Genomic DNA, 14,330 nt, shown 5'->3' with positions numbered 1-14,330 from the left:
TTTACAATAATAGGTAAAGGAAATATTCCCCAGTCAGATATAAGGTCCATCTCCCTAATACAATCAGGTAAAAACCTGTTCAAACACACCAATTCTCACAAACTTTCACCTTACATTCCCAACTGTAGCCTCCATTAGGACCTTATTTAACAGGTTTTGGTTTTAAAATACTAGGGCAAAGTGTTCCCCACGCCAGACATAACTCATTACCATAAAACATTCAGGTAAAGGAGACATGACTTCTTTACATAAAGCCTTGTTTAAACATTCCAACTTTCAAAATCCTATCAACCCTTACATGTTTATGTTCTCTCAACTGCATCAGGGCTTTATCAATGGGTTTTGGTATTTGGGACCACAGTGCAAGAGGGTCCCATATCAAGGAAATCCTGGGAACTTTCCTTCTCCACCTCCTGACCATTTTACCCACTCTTGTGCAAAAGGCTTTGGGTCTTGCCCAGGGATGAAGCCAAGGGACCCTGGCCCTTTGTCAATTTTTAGCTCATTTAATCTATCTACCCAATGCCCCAAGCAATTACTAGTCACATTACTCATTGTAATCTCTGCCTTCAGATTTTTAAATTTCTCCAAACTGGGGTAAATAGAATATACTTGTTTGGAACCCTTTATGTTGGGGTGGGGGGGGAACCAGAAAAAGGTCCCTTTGGCCTGCCCAACCTAAATAGTGTTATACTAAAATCTCTGTTTTAACCCCATCAATATCTGTTTTATTCATCCCATTTCTTAATAACCATCCAAAGCTTTCCATTCTGCTGGGTTGAATCCCATGATTCTTCCCTTTTTCCTTTGTTTTGCTCCAAATGATATTTGCTTTATTCACCTTATTTCTTAAAAACTATTTAACATTTTCCACCTTGCTAAGACCAGTCCCTTGATTCTGTCCTTTGCCTTTCCTCTTTCTCTTGCTAATTAATCTAATGTTTTTAACAGCGATAAAAGCTGGGAGGGGAAGCTGAGACAGCAAATACATAAGGTTTCCCCGACTGTCCCTCGGTTTCGCAGCACTTCAGGTTATATGGGGTGTTCACGTAAAAGAGTTCCCCTTAATCAAAGCATTTACTATCAACGGAGTAACATATTCAGCAGATGAATATTCCAATTATCATAAAAATAATCCCATACAGCTTATATATGAAGCATACTATCTGCTCCACTGGGGGTGTTCCGCTTGGCATTTATAGGGCCGGCTGGGCAGTCCCTATTATCAGGGTAAACAGACCTTAGAGTGGCTTTTATCCAGTCCACCAGGCTGGCTGTTCCCTCGGGAATAACCTGCTTTGGGTCTGGATCACAGAGAGCTCTGTGATTGCTCCATAGTGAGCTGTGGACCCTGCGCCAACCCAAACATGGTCTCCCACATTACAGCATTTAAAACCAGATACTACTCCTAAGTTAATTACTCTCACAATCCATTTTAATAAAGGTTCTTCAGGAAACTAATTATTACTGATCCACAGAATGAAAACAACTCCTTCACACAATATTCCCTGGTTTCAGTAGTTTCTTGGTTTTGCCCTCCCCCTACATACACCGATGGTCTTCTTGGTGACCAGAGGTTTTGGAGGTAACTTTGTTGTCTTTGCATAATTTTCCCCTTGCAGGGGCAGCTTTCAGGCTAGTAGCCAAAACTCAGACTCACTGAAATCTGATTTCTGTCTAGCATCAAGGTCTGATCCAGAACTCTATTTTAATTTCATTTTAACTATCACACATAACAATAGCCAAAGGACTTAACATTTCACCTTTTCCTTATTAGTTTCCATTTCCTTACATATCCAGTGAACCAAAGTGCTGGGAATTAGATCCATCTCTAAATTCCATTTGTAACTTTTATCTTTAGTAACTGAGAGCAGCACAGCTGCTGCTCCATTCCAGAGGTGAACATGCCACCCAGGAATCAATGGCTCCACATTCCCCATCCTTTTACCCGCTCTCTTCCCAAACCACGTTTCCATGAGCCAAGGCCATTCTAGTGAATCTCAATTCTGTGACACCAAATGTCTAGGAAGAACTCCCTGGGTTAAAAGGAAAAAATATTCAATGACACCTGTTAAAACCTCATGAGGAAGACTTTACTCAAGGTGGTGCAGGTTTTCTCTTCAGGTATAGGGACCACTGTGGTGACATTTTGCAGTAAGGGGGGGATCGGGTTCAACTCCAAATCCTGCATGGGCAAGTGGGAATTTACAGCCAAGGAGCAGGGTGGTCAGCCAAAATCAGTGGACGGAAAATCACTAAAAGGTAAAAACAGGGATATGGTGGGTTCTGGCTAAGCGGATTCTTACTGAAGACCGGCCTGGGTGACCAGTCATCACCTGGAGAATGTCAGAAGATGAGAAAACCAATCAGATATCAAGGGTGTGATCGGATACTGAGGGTGAGGGCTTCTTGCTTAACTGACTTAGCAGGGTTCTTGGCTAAAACTGCATTTTACAAGAACGTATACAGGTGAGCCTAGAAGGTGGTTCAGGAGTCTAAAATTTGGTTAAGCAAAGAATCTGTCAGTCCTTATTCTTGTTCAAGGAAAGAGGCATTCTTCCTTCCTCTGCACAATGTAAGTCTATTCTCTTGTTCAGTAGCCTTTTTTCCATTAAGGACCAGGTAAAGCTTTGGATGGGACTTGGCATTAGAGAATATCCGCTTGATGATGCTAAATAGTCAGACATTTAATGAGGGCAGCTTCTATGAAAATACAAGAAAAACAAAAGTTAATAGTTAGATTAGAAACCTAGTTTCTGAGTCCAGAGGAGAGCCAGCTGAAATTTTCAGACTTGAGCTCAAAGTATCTTTAAATGGTGGAGTGAGGGTGGCAGTGGCCATCTGAAGAATTTTCCTGGTTTGCAGTTTGAACTCTGGTAATAGCATTGAGTGTTCTGGTGAACCTGTGAATGGTCCAAACAGCAGGAGGCACAAGAGTTGCCCATATTATGATATGCCATGGTAATTTTTTTTTTTTTTTAAGTTTATATCAAGTCGTCCAGCTTCAGCTTGCAGGGTTTCAGGAAAAGGGCAGTTTTAGTTCTCAGTGATGGCAAGTCAGGAGGGTGGGAGAAAAAACTAGAAACATTAGTTTGGAAAATTAGAGCCAGACACTGGAAGAAACCAGAGTTGAATATTTGGTAAGAACTGGCAAAATGTGCAAGACAGAACCCACGAGGGTGCACTATAGTTTTGCACTGAAACAAAAAAAATTCTCTCTACTGTCAACCTTTTAATTCTTTTTTACAAAAGAATTCTGGTCTCATTTAAAGCCTGGGATATTTAAGTTTGTCAAGTTGTGTGTAAGTTGCTTCTGTGACATTTTAGTTAACATAAAGTTTTTGGTTTTTGTCTTAAAATAAAAAAAAGGATTCTGGTCTCATTAGGTTTGTCCTAATTATTTACATAGGTGCAGCAAGAATAGTGACTGCCCATACAGCCTCTTTCTGAGTTTGCTTTGCTGGAACTTTTCATAAGGAAATCTCAGGTTAAACTTTTAAAAGCCTCTTGCGATTAAGAAGCCAATCCAGGAATTAGCCACCAGACTTCATCTTCCCATACCTATAGGTCTGAATGAATTCCTCTTTCCTTGAGGTCCATAGCCTGAGATTTCTGGGCCTGCCAGGAAGTGACATCCCTTACCCACCTATAACGCTGGGAACCCTGTAAGCCAGATAGCAGGCCAGTTCTTTCAAGAGCACTGCCTTCTTAAGGGCAACCTTAGTCCCTTAAACCAGATTCTATGTATGTCACTCTCAAATATAACATTCCAGTCAAAGCCTTGGTAATAAAACCAACGTTTCCAATTGTATCCTGCTACAAGAATAGATTCTTCTTCAACTTACACAAATAACTAGAGTATCATGAAAATAATATGCACTAAGAGTTTCCAAATTCTGGAGGGATCAGATAGGGAGAAAAAACTGTTTCATCTTTGTTCACAAAGGTATAATCAGATTGTTGTAAACTACAGACAGTTTAAGAGCAAAAAAAAAAAAGCGTTCTTTAAATCTGAAAACATTAAAGAACTAGCACTGTTTCAAACAAAGAGTCATAAAAAAATATAACCATCTTCATCAGTTCATTCGGTCCCATGTAATTCTTATTCTGCTCGATCTTGGGTTAGCAGTTGTATGAATCCATCAGCTTCTTCATTAGTTCTGGAAATTCTTACTCAGTCCAATGCACGGTCTTAAAATTATTCAACTGAGGGGCGCCTAGGTGGCTCAGTCAGTTAAGTGCCTGCATTCGGCTCAGGTCGTGATCCTGGGGTCCTGGGATCGAGCGTCGGGCTCCCTGCTCAGTGGAGAGCCTGCTTCTCCCTCTCCCTCTGCCACTCCCCCTGCTCATGCTCACTCTCTCTCAAATAAATAAAATCTTTTTTTTTTTAAGATTTTATTTATTTATTTGACAGAGAGAGAGGGACAGCGAGAGCGGGAACACAAGCAGGGGGAGTGGGAGCAGGCTCCTGCTGAGCAGGGAGCCCGATGCGGGGCTCGATCCCAGGACCCTGGGATCATGACCTGAGCTGAAGGCAGATGCTTAACGACTGAGCCACCCAGGCACCCCTCAAATAAATAAAATCTTTTAAAAAAAATAAACACTTAAGATAACAGATCACTGTGAAACAATACTTATTCATTTAGAAAAAGTGACAAAAGATTTCAAAGGCAAATACAGAAAATTACATAGTTGGAAAAAAATCTTAGCTTTTGTAATATTGCAAAGACTCAATTTTTTAAAATAATGAAAGACTTAGATATTTTGGCTCGAGTCATGATCTCAGGGTCATGAAATTGAGCCCAGCAGTCAGGCTCCTCACTAGGCAGGGAGTCTGCTTCTCTCCCGTTCCCTCTCCATCTGCAGCCCCCAACCCTGCACACTGCACACACACACTCTCTCTCTAATAAATGAATCTTTTTAAAAAATAATCAAAGACCTGATGAACACATGAAGCACGGGAAATTATTTTAATTAGACACAAAATCTTTGTTTCCTAGGCAAATTACATAAAAGGTAAAGGAAAATCTTTTTACAGTTTCGTAATAAAAGTAGACAAATAATCCAAGAAAACTTCAACATTCTAGTTTTGTATCAGGTACACTTTTGATATTAAAGTTTAATCTTTTTAACTTATAAATCTACTTAACCTTAGCAACTTGACCACATATATAATTCCTGTTCTGCACATCTACAACTATTTTTCTAATATCCATTCAGTTTTTGTCCTGTATTTTTTCTTCTTTCTCATTCTGGAATAACCAGTCAGTCTGCCTTAGAAAATTACTTTTTTTCCCTAAACAAAAACACATCCTTCATGCCTTGCATACTTTGCATACAAAGTTGTTTCATAGTATTTTTATGGTTTCTAATAGTTTTATCTACATATACTGATTACAATTTTTAACCATTAATAAACTTTCTTTTACAGAAAAAAACTATGACATAGACAATTGTTGTCTGTCATATATCAGCATCCTGTAGACTAGTAAACTTATGAATATGCAATCTCACAATTTCTAGAGGCATATGATTCCTCACAATATAATTTTTCAATGTGGCAAATGACATGTTTACTAAGAGATTCAAGTATCTTTAGATTTTCTATATCATATGAAGACAAGATACCAAAAATACATAAACCCAAACTTAGGTTCAGTAATGAAATGTTTTCAGTAGTTTATCTTACTGAGAAATGACCTACATTTGGGGTGCCTGGGTGGTTCACTTGGTTAGGCTTCTGACTTGTGATTTCAGCTCTGAAGGCTCTGAGATCAAGCCTCACATCAGGCTCTATGCTGGGCGTGGAGACTACTTAAGATTCTCTCTCTCCCTCTGCCCTTCCCTTGCCCCTGCACACACACTCTCTCTCTAAAAAAAAAAGAAATTTTTAAAAAATGGCCTACATTTTTATTTTTATTTTAGGCAGATATTAACACCAAACTAAGCTAGCCATCATCTGAAGTTATCTCCTTATTAACTATTTTTTTTAAGATTTTATTTATTTCAGAGAGTGTGAAAGAGAGAGAGCATGAGCAGGGGGAGAGGCAGAGGGAGAGGGAGAAGCAGACTCCCCACCAAGCAGGGAGCCCAACACAGAGCTCGATACCAGAACCCTGAAATCACTGCCTGAGCTGAAGGCAGACACCCAACTGACTGAGCCACCCAGATGCACCCCCCATTGACTATTTTTATAACATATACATGATAGGCAAGTATCACAAAAGTAAAAACCGAGGAAGATTAAATACATGGTCTCCCCCTGCCCTTTTTTTTTTTACTATAGTGCTTGACATACATCAAGCAATTCACTTTTTTTTTTTTTAAGATTTTTATTTATTTGACAGAGAGAGACACAGCAAGAGAGGGAACACAAGCAGGGGGAGTGGGAGAGGGAGAAGCAGACTTCCCGCGGAGCAGGGAGCCCGATACAGGGCTCAATCCCAGGACCCTGGGATCATGACCTGAGCCGAAGGCAGGCGCTTAACGACTGAGCCACCCAGGCGCCCACAATTCATTTTTATTTTATGTTTTATTCTTAGTTTGGATTTATAGCTTTATAATCTTAACATCTAGTAGAGACTATGTAAGCTTGACTAGTAAGCTTAGGTAGAAGAAAAATTGTATGTCTGCATTATGTTTAACACTGACAACGCTGAAGACATGCCTATTTTTATTTTACCATCAATTAAAAAAAAAAAAAAAACTTTATTTACAAAAAAATCATCCCAAATCATGTGTACTTAATACATTGGGTTAGTTCTGAGCGCCTGGGTGGCTCAGTTGGTTAAGTGTCTGCCTTCAGCTCAGGTCATGATTTCGGGGTCCTGAGACAGAGCCCTGCATCAGGCTCCCTGATCAGCAGGGAGTCTGCTTCTCCCTCTCCCTCTGCCCCCTCCCCCTCCCACCAGCTCATGCAGGAGTGCACGCTCTCAAATAAATAAAATCTTAAAAAAAAAAAAAAAAGGACAAAACAAAACATTGGGTTAGTTTCTCTATTTCTGAGAGTTTCAGGAATACTTAACTTATGTAAGTGCTCATTTATCTCTAAGGCAGCTTGAATGAAGCTCCTTAAAGGGATTTTATAAATTAATTTGGTAATACCATCCAGAGGTAGAAAAATATCACACATCAACAAGATACATACATATGCATACACACACACAAACATACAGACACCAATAGCTATTGTTTTCATTCAAAATTTAAGCCATAGTTAGTAAGACACAGTAATACAAATTCACTGGCTTATACAAAATAATTAGTTCTTGTCTTTTCTCCACTTTCTATTTTTATACAAATTATGTTTCTAGGGGCGCCTGGGGGGTTCAGTAGGTTAAGCATCTGCCTTCAGCTCAGGTCATGATTCCAGGGTCCTAGGATCCAGCCCTAAGTCAGGCTCCTTGCTCAGCGGGGAGTTTGCTTCTCCCTCTTCCTCTGACCCTTCTTCCCCTGCTTGTGCACACACGCACAGACATGCGTATGCTCTCACAAATAAATTAAAATCTTAAAAAAATTGTGTTTCTAGGAAATGTCAGGCCAAGTTAACGTTATTTGTTTATCAATTGTGTAAAGACCACCTTCAAGACCTTCCCTTGCCCTGATATGTCACTTTATGGAAGCTGTGGACCAAATTTCAAGTGAGTGACCAAGGAGACATCTAGCAACTGTCTGAATATCTCCAAAGCCCATCCAACTGGCCAAAACATCCTGTCTACTTCCAATTACGCTTTTCCTTTTCAGGTCAAGTAGTTGCTTTTGGGGGTCCCTAAGTTCCCTGACAGCCCCCAATGGAGGGCAGAGGGCCCAAAATTCAAGTGACTATAAAGACTGTGGTGGAAAAAGGTCTGGCGGAGGTAGAGAGGAGGAAGGAGTTTGGAGGGGGACATAAGCAAAGATTCAACGGAACCGGAGGGAAGACTGAAGGTGGTAAGAGGGAGAAGGTGGAAGAGCAGCAATGCGAAGGGAGAGCTCTTCAAGGAGCCAGACTGGGGAGATCTCAAGTTTCCCAAATAGGCCAATGAAGTTCTATATTATTCTCAGCAAAAGCATGCCAACACGAATGGAGGTAGACAGAGTTGGCAGAAAACATAGCTATCAGGGGTTCAAGAAGGGTATTTGAGTCAAACGAGAAGTTCCCATGGAAAAAGCAGGATCCAACATAGAAAACTAAAAGGTATTATAGAGAGCCAGGAAGATAGACTTCCAGCACAATGAGTTGGGGGGGGGGGGGGGGAAGATTTCCAATCCAGAGAGTCAGAAAATAATCCCCACTCATAAAAAGAAGAGCCAAGAAGAAGAGATTTCCAGACTGGTAGGTAGCTTTCAAACAAAGAAGCCTAGGACTTTAACCCAGCTTCTTACAAACAGCTGTTTGCCTGGCACTCTAACTGAGCTTCTTACAGACAAACATGGGAAGCCAACCCAACCTGTGTTTATCTGGGACTCTCTATCTCATCTTCTGGGATATACTCAGACCCTTAGGAATCAAAATCTGCCCTTACCAGCTTCCACGGACGTTTGTCCGGAGCAATGGTTCAGGAGTCGGACTCACCAATGGATCCCCGATCAATCAGTCAGGAGTGAAGATAAAGTCTTCAAAGGTATGCACTTAGGGTCCTGGGTGAGAGGTCCGGGGGTCCAATGATGAATCTGATCCTATCCAAGTTGAGGCCACCGTAACTGTTAAAAGGAGAAAAATGATACTTGTTAAAGCATGGTAAGGAAGACTTTGGGGGGTGGTGAAGCTATGAAATTTTGCAGTGGAGGAAAGAGACTGGGCTCAACTCTGAATACTGCATGGGCAAGAGGGACTTTATAGCTAAGGAGAAGGGTAAGGTCAATGAATGGAAAATTATTAATAGGAAACATCAGTGGTCAGGGGCAGGGGGGCTCTGACTAAACAGCCTAAAGGATTCTTGCTGAAAACAGGCAAGGGCAATCAGACGTCATCTTCTGGATGTTGCAGGAGGAGGAACCCAATCAGACATCAAGGGGGAGCGCTTCTTGCTAAACTGACTTAGAAATGTTCTTGCTAAAACTACATTTTACAAGGATGTGTACATATGGCCCAGGGAAGGTTCAGAAGCCTAACTAAAGTCTGCCCAAGCAAAGAGTTTTTGTCACCTGTTGCTTCCTTTTACTCCACACAGAATACTTCTGACACCAGACATGTGGGGTTTTTCCTCCCACAACAACCAATTCTCCAACACCAGCTGCAATTCAATTCAATTCTAACACTAACTGGAGTTACAGCAGACCTCATGACATAAGATCTCAGTCTCATAAGACTGCCCCCCACTTCAGACCAATCACAAGTAGTGGGTCCCCATGTTACCTACAACTTGTCTGACTTGGCTACAAATTGTACGTTCCCATGACCCCCTCACTGGATTCAATCACTTGCTAGAACAGCTCCCAGAACTCAGAGAAACACTTACATTTACTGGCTTATTACATAATAAAGGATACAGTAAAGAACACAGATGAACAGCCAGACGAAGAGATACAAAGGGTGAGATCTGGAAGGGTCTGGCGCAGGAGTTTCTGTCCCAGTAAAGTTGGGGTGTGCCACTCTCAGCATGAAGATATGTTCACCACCCTAGAAGCTCTTCAAAGTCCATACTTTTGGGATTTTATGGAGGCTAATCATATAGGCATGATCAATTATTAACTCAATCTCTAGCCCCTCTCCCCTTCCAGGAGAATAGGACAGGGCTGAAAGTTCCAAGCTTCTAACCATGGCTTGGTCTTTCTGGTGAGGGACTCCCATCCTGAAGCTATTCAGGAGCCTATCAAGAGTCATCTCTTTACGTCAAAAGACACTCCCATCACCCAGGAAATACCAAGGGCTTTAGGAGCTTGTGTCAGGAATAAGTCAAAGACTGAGTGTTAGAACACAAGATGCTCCTAGTGCTCTTATCATTTAGGAAATTACAAAGGATATTCAGAAGCTCTATACCAGGAACTGGCTACAGATATACATATATATTCCAAAAACCAAGATTAACGGATTTCATCTATAATCTTTTTGATGATGGCCACAAGTTTCAGCATTTGAGTCTGAATCACTATTTACAGCATTACATCTACTTTACACATTCAAAATTACATTAAAAAACCCATGTGTACCTGGCGGTTTTATAGCTGAAGGCAATGACTAAAGAATGTTACACTTCTCAGTTTATAGAAGCGCAATGTTTTAATATTCTAAGAGTTCTTCTGCTAATGTAAGACTTCCAATTACATTTCTACAACAGAACTGCTCTCCCAGGCATTTTACATCAACTGAAAATGTCAATTTCATTACAGGACATTTAGAATTTGGGGATGTCATTTGGCTTTAGGAAATCTGTCCAGATTAAACAAAAATCAAACCCAGACACAAAATAATTGTATCGTACATAAAACTATTCCTAATTACTGTTTACCTACCAATGTAGGATCTTGTAAGTAAGCCACATTTATTTCAATCACAGTTAAATAAATGGTTGGTTTTAAACCTGCACCAGATTCATTCCATCATAATCAGGTAGCTGTTACAAGAATTTCTTAGAAAAAGGCACTTGCTGCATTAAGATGCTGTGCTAGGTTCAATTCAGACTATGGTGCTCACTGATAACAATTTTTTTTTTTTTTAAAGATTTTATCCATCTATTTGAGAGAGAGAGAATGAGAGAGAGCACATGAGAGGGGGGAGGGTCAGAGGGAGAAGCAGACTCCCTGCCGAGCAGGGAGCCCGACGCGGGACTCGATCCAGGGACTCCAGGATCATGACCTGAGCCGAAGGCAGTCGCTTAACCAACTGAGCCACCCAGGCGCCCTCACTGATAACAATTTTTAAATTTAATCTGGGTCAAAAGAACCAGAATTAGGACAGGTGTCACTATATAAAACAAAAGAAAACGTTTTATTGCTGATCTATGCTACATTTGGTTATTTGAGTTACCTTAATTTTCTCAAAGAATTTCTGAAGTAGCTTTTTTCCCATCTATCTTAACCTATCTGTAAATGTTTAAATACTTTAACCTCTGCAGCAGAGAGAATTTCTATTCGTATTTTACTTGCAAGGAAAATCCAAACAGCCCCTCATATTTTAATGGCACCTCAAACTATTCTTTTTTGTGACACTCTTTTTAGAGAAGACTCCATTAGAAGTCTGTCAATTAATAAACTCGTTGCTCAGTTAGCAGAGAAATAACTGTACGTTAGTGGTTAAGAAACCCCATAATTGCAGCATTTAACACCTACTGTTGCTCTTAATGCCACCAGGCTGACTCACACTAATGAGCTCTCCAGGTGCCACTGTCTAACACAGGCCTGTCAAGATGAGCACTCAGCAGTGGAGTCTCCAGAAGAATTCATCCAATCACAGTACTTGCTTCCCACACATAAACAAAGAGAACTGATTTTTAGGTTCTTTGCCACAAGGAAATGCACTGAAAACAAAGCATCCCATGATCTGGGAAAGAATACCCCTTCCTTTCTTTACAGTGAATCCTGAATTAGATTAAAAAAAAAAAAGCTACTTATAAAGATATTTCCTCGGGTTAGTACTGGATCTCCCAACACATGCTATTTTAAGCCTGTAATTTAAGTATCAAAACCACAACACCCAATGTGCCAAAACGCGAACTAGAGACAAAAGGACCGTTCTTACGTCTTTGGCGATCGTGGTTATAAAATCACGTACCTGCGGAGCATTCGAGTTGAGTTACACACTGGATGATGCAGCCCAAAGTGGGCGAGGATCTCCAACCATCCAGAGTCAAGGCCGGTGCCCAGGTCCATTGAGCCCTTAACAATATCCCCGTCCCAACTCCTCCCCAGCCCAGGAATCACAAACTCCCTGGCCTCCAGAATCTTAACCCTGGTTTTCATACTAGTCTCCAGAACCTTAACTCCAGGTGTTTTAGGCTCCCACCCCACCTCAAAAAATGTTCACAACGTTGTAATGGCATTTCTCTTCAGAATTTATGCTCCCGACCGCGACCTCCGACCCAGTGTGTCTCCCTCCTGTCCCCTGGGAGGCGAAGCTCCCTTCCTTTGGACCCCCTCCCGGCAACCCTACTCACAAGCTGGCAGCGTCGGGGGGCAGCGGGCTCGACAGCGCCCTCCAGCTCGGCGCTGGTAGTTTCCTGCGACTGCAGTCCAGCAGAGGGATGCGGCAGGAGCAGGGCGCGGGGCAGAGGCCTGCCCGAGCGGCCGGCAGCAAAAGGAGGGCAGCCTGGGCGAGGAAAAGGAGCCGGGAAAGTGGTGTGGACCGACAATCCAGCAGCGGCTCCTCCTGGACGCCTTGTGGCGCCGGCGCCATTTTCCACCCCCCGACCTGGACCCAGCCGAGAAGAGCCGCCAACTAGAAAGAAAGCTCGGCGGAGACGTTTGGTGGATGCGCTGCCACCCCAGGGCCCGGCCGTCGCCTAGACCCTCCGAAGGCAGGAGAGGGGCGGATACGCACAGCAGCGGGGGCGGTGGCCGAGGATACACGGCTAAGGCCCTACGGACGACGCTCCTCCGCCCCGCCCCGCGACGCAACGTCTCCGCGCACAAGAGCCAGCCAATCGGTGCCACAGAACGAGGACGCGCCGGGGGCGGGACTCCGTGAGGAGGCGGGGCCGGTGAGTGGGAGTTTCTTAAGGAGGATTTTAAGGTGTCCGGCACGTTGTGGCGCCAGTTTGGTGTTCCGCCGTCAATTTTCCGCTGGAGGGCGCAGTAGCTTCTTAAGAGGAAGAGCGGCTAAAGCTCTGCGAGTCCGAAGTCTTGATTTGGGGGATATTTACTATAATAGTAGAAAAGGATCTTTCTTCTGGGCTCCGAGGAAGGGGAATGATAGAAGGGCTACCTTCCTGGTCGCGGACTCTGAAGGTATGTTACCTGGCGTTGGCCTCCAGAGCCCAGCTGGGGCCGCCTCTGCCCCCTCCTGCTTGTCTGCTGCTCCTGCAGTCCTGCAAGTGGGTGACAACTCCCACTCTCTTAACAGGAAGCATGTTATCACTATCAGTTGATTGACTGCTATCAGTTGATCAGCTCCTGAAGGAAGAGGCCCTCTTTATTCATCTGTGTACCTCCAGCTTCTATTTTAGCCTGGAGTTTAATAAATGTTGATGGGACTGCACCTGCGAGGCATGTCTCTAAGGAAAACACCCTGCCTTCCTCTGTTTCAGAGAAGCTGTCCTTTATGCTCACACTCAGAAAAGCAAGTGGGACCTATAAAGAGGATGTTAAATAGTCAACAAAGCGAAGGCTGGGTGTTATTTATCCTGAAGCAGAGGCTATGAAAAACCTACTAGGAAGAGCCAAGTCTGGCCTCCTTATGCTCACTCAGCCATTTCTTATATCCAAGTTTATGAATAAGACTTCGAGAATATGGTGGCTCACTTCTATGTTGTGCTTTTATACTTTTCAAAGAGCATTTACATCTGTTACCTTGTTTGGTCTCTCAATGACTGTAAAATTGACAGGACGATTAAAACAATCCCAGAGAGGTTCAATGAAGTGTTAGAAACAAATTCAGCTGAGTAAATTTGAAGATCTAGTTGGTGTTATGCAACATTCATGAACCAGGCCTCATTCCACCCAGCAAAGGAGCTCTGAGGAGATGTACAAAATGGAAGGCTTTTGTAGGCAGAAGTGGGTGGAAAAAACGAAGTTTCGAGCAAAAGTCACCTCCTTTGGTGGCAGGTGGAGGGTCTATCAGGCACATCACCTCACCAGCGCTGACCAGTTAATTCCAGACTGACTGATTAAAGGTCACAGTCCTGGGAGTGGCGGAAACTGCAATTAGGTTAGGTATTTAATCTTGGTTTGCTGATGTGGGGCTTAGCACAAGTGACTCCATTTTGGACCTGTTTCTATTTCAACAAATTACCTGGAGCAGAGGCATACTGGCATTACTATGGGTTTTCTGACTCTTGCAAATTGAAAGACTGAGCAGGTTAAAAAAAGTGATAATGCCTAGGTCATAAGGTTGTCCTAGAAAGTAACTGAAATCAATCTTTCCATGGCAGGTTTGGAGTCACAATTATGCTTTTAAAACCCTTTTTCAATTTTTTAAGAATTGAAATATTTCTTGGATATCCATTGCTTGGCTATCCAAAGACATATCCAATGCTCCAATCTTACTTAACCAAACTTTAAAAGCCAAGACAGCAGGGTGAAACTTACTCTTAACCTCCTTTCCCTGGCTATTAAGCATACTTAACAACCTCCACTAAGAAACTGGGCATAGGCAGGAGTAATCTTAGTACCTCTCTGAATTATGGTTTCAGAGCTTCCCTATGGGCACAATAGAAATTCATGCTCTCTATCTTGTGTCCTCCCAAATAAGTTGT

The 14,330-nt window shown here is 42.5% G+C and overlaps 1 protein-coding gene across 1 annotated transcript in view; it reads right to left on the bottom strand.

Moving 5' to 3' along the window:
- LRIG2 (leucine rich repeats and immunoglobulin like domains 2) overlaps nucleotides 1-12,473 on the bottom strand; it is a 59,688-nt gene extending 47,215 nt beyond the window's left edge. Inside the window, 1 exon segment of the mRNA XM_021690114.2 lies at nucleotides 12,075-12,473. Coding sequence (XP_021545789.1) covers nucleotides 12,075-12,313 — 239 coding nt within the window. The 5' untranslated portion in view covers nucleotides 12,314-12,473.
- Between the last annotated feature and the right edge of the window lie 1,857 nt (nucleotides 12,474-14,330).

This window comes from Neomonachus schauinslandi, chromosome 4 (assembly GCF_002201575.2).
Source record: "Neomonachus schauinslandi chromosome 4, ASM220157v2, whole genome shotgun sequence".
NCBI lineage: Eukaryota > Metazoa > Chordata > Mammalia > Carnivora > Phocidae > Neomonachus > Neomonachus schauinslandi.
Note: the sequence above shows the minus strand (reverse complement) of the source record. Positions and strands in the feature narration are given on the sequence as shown.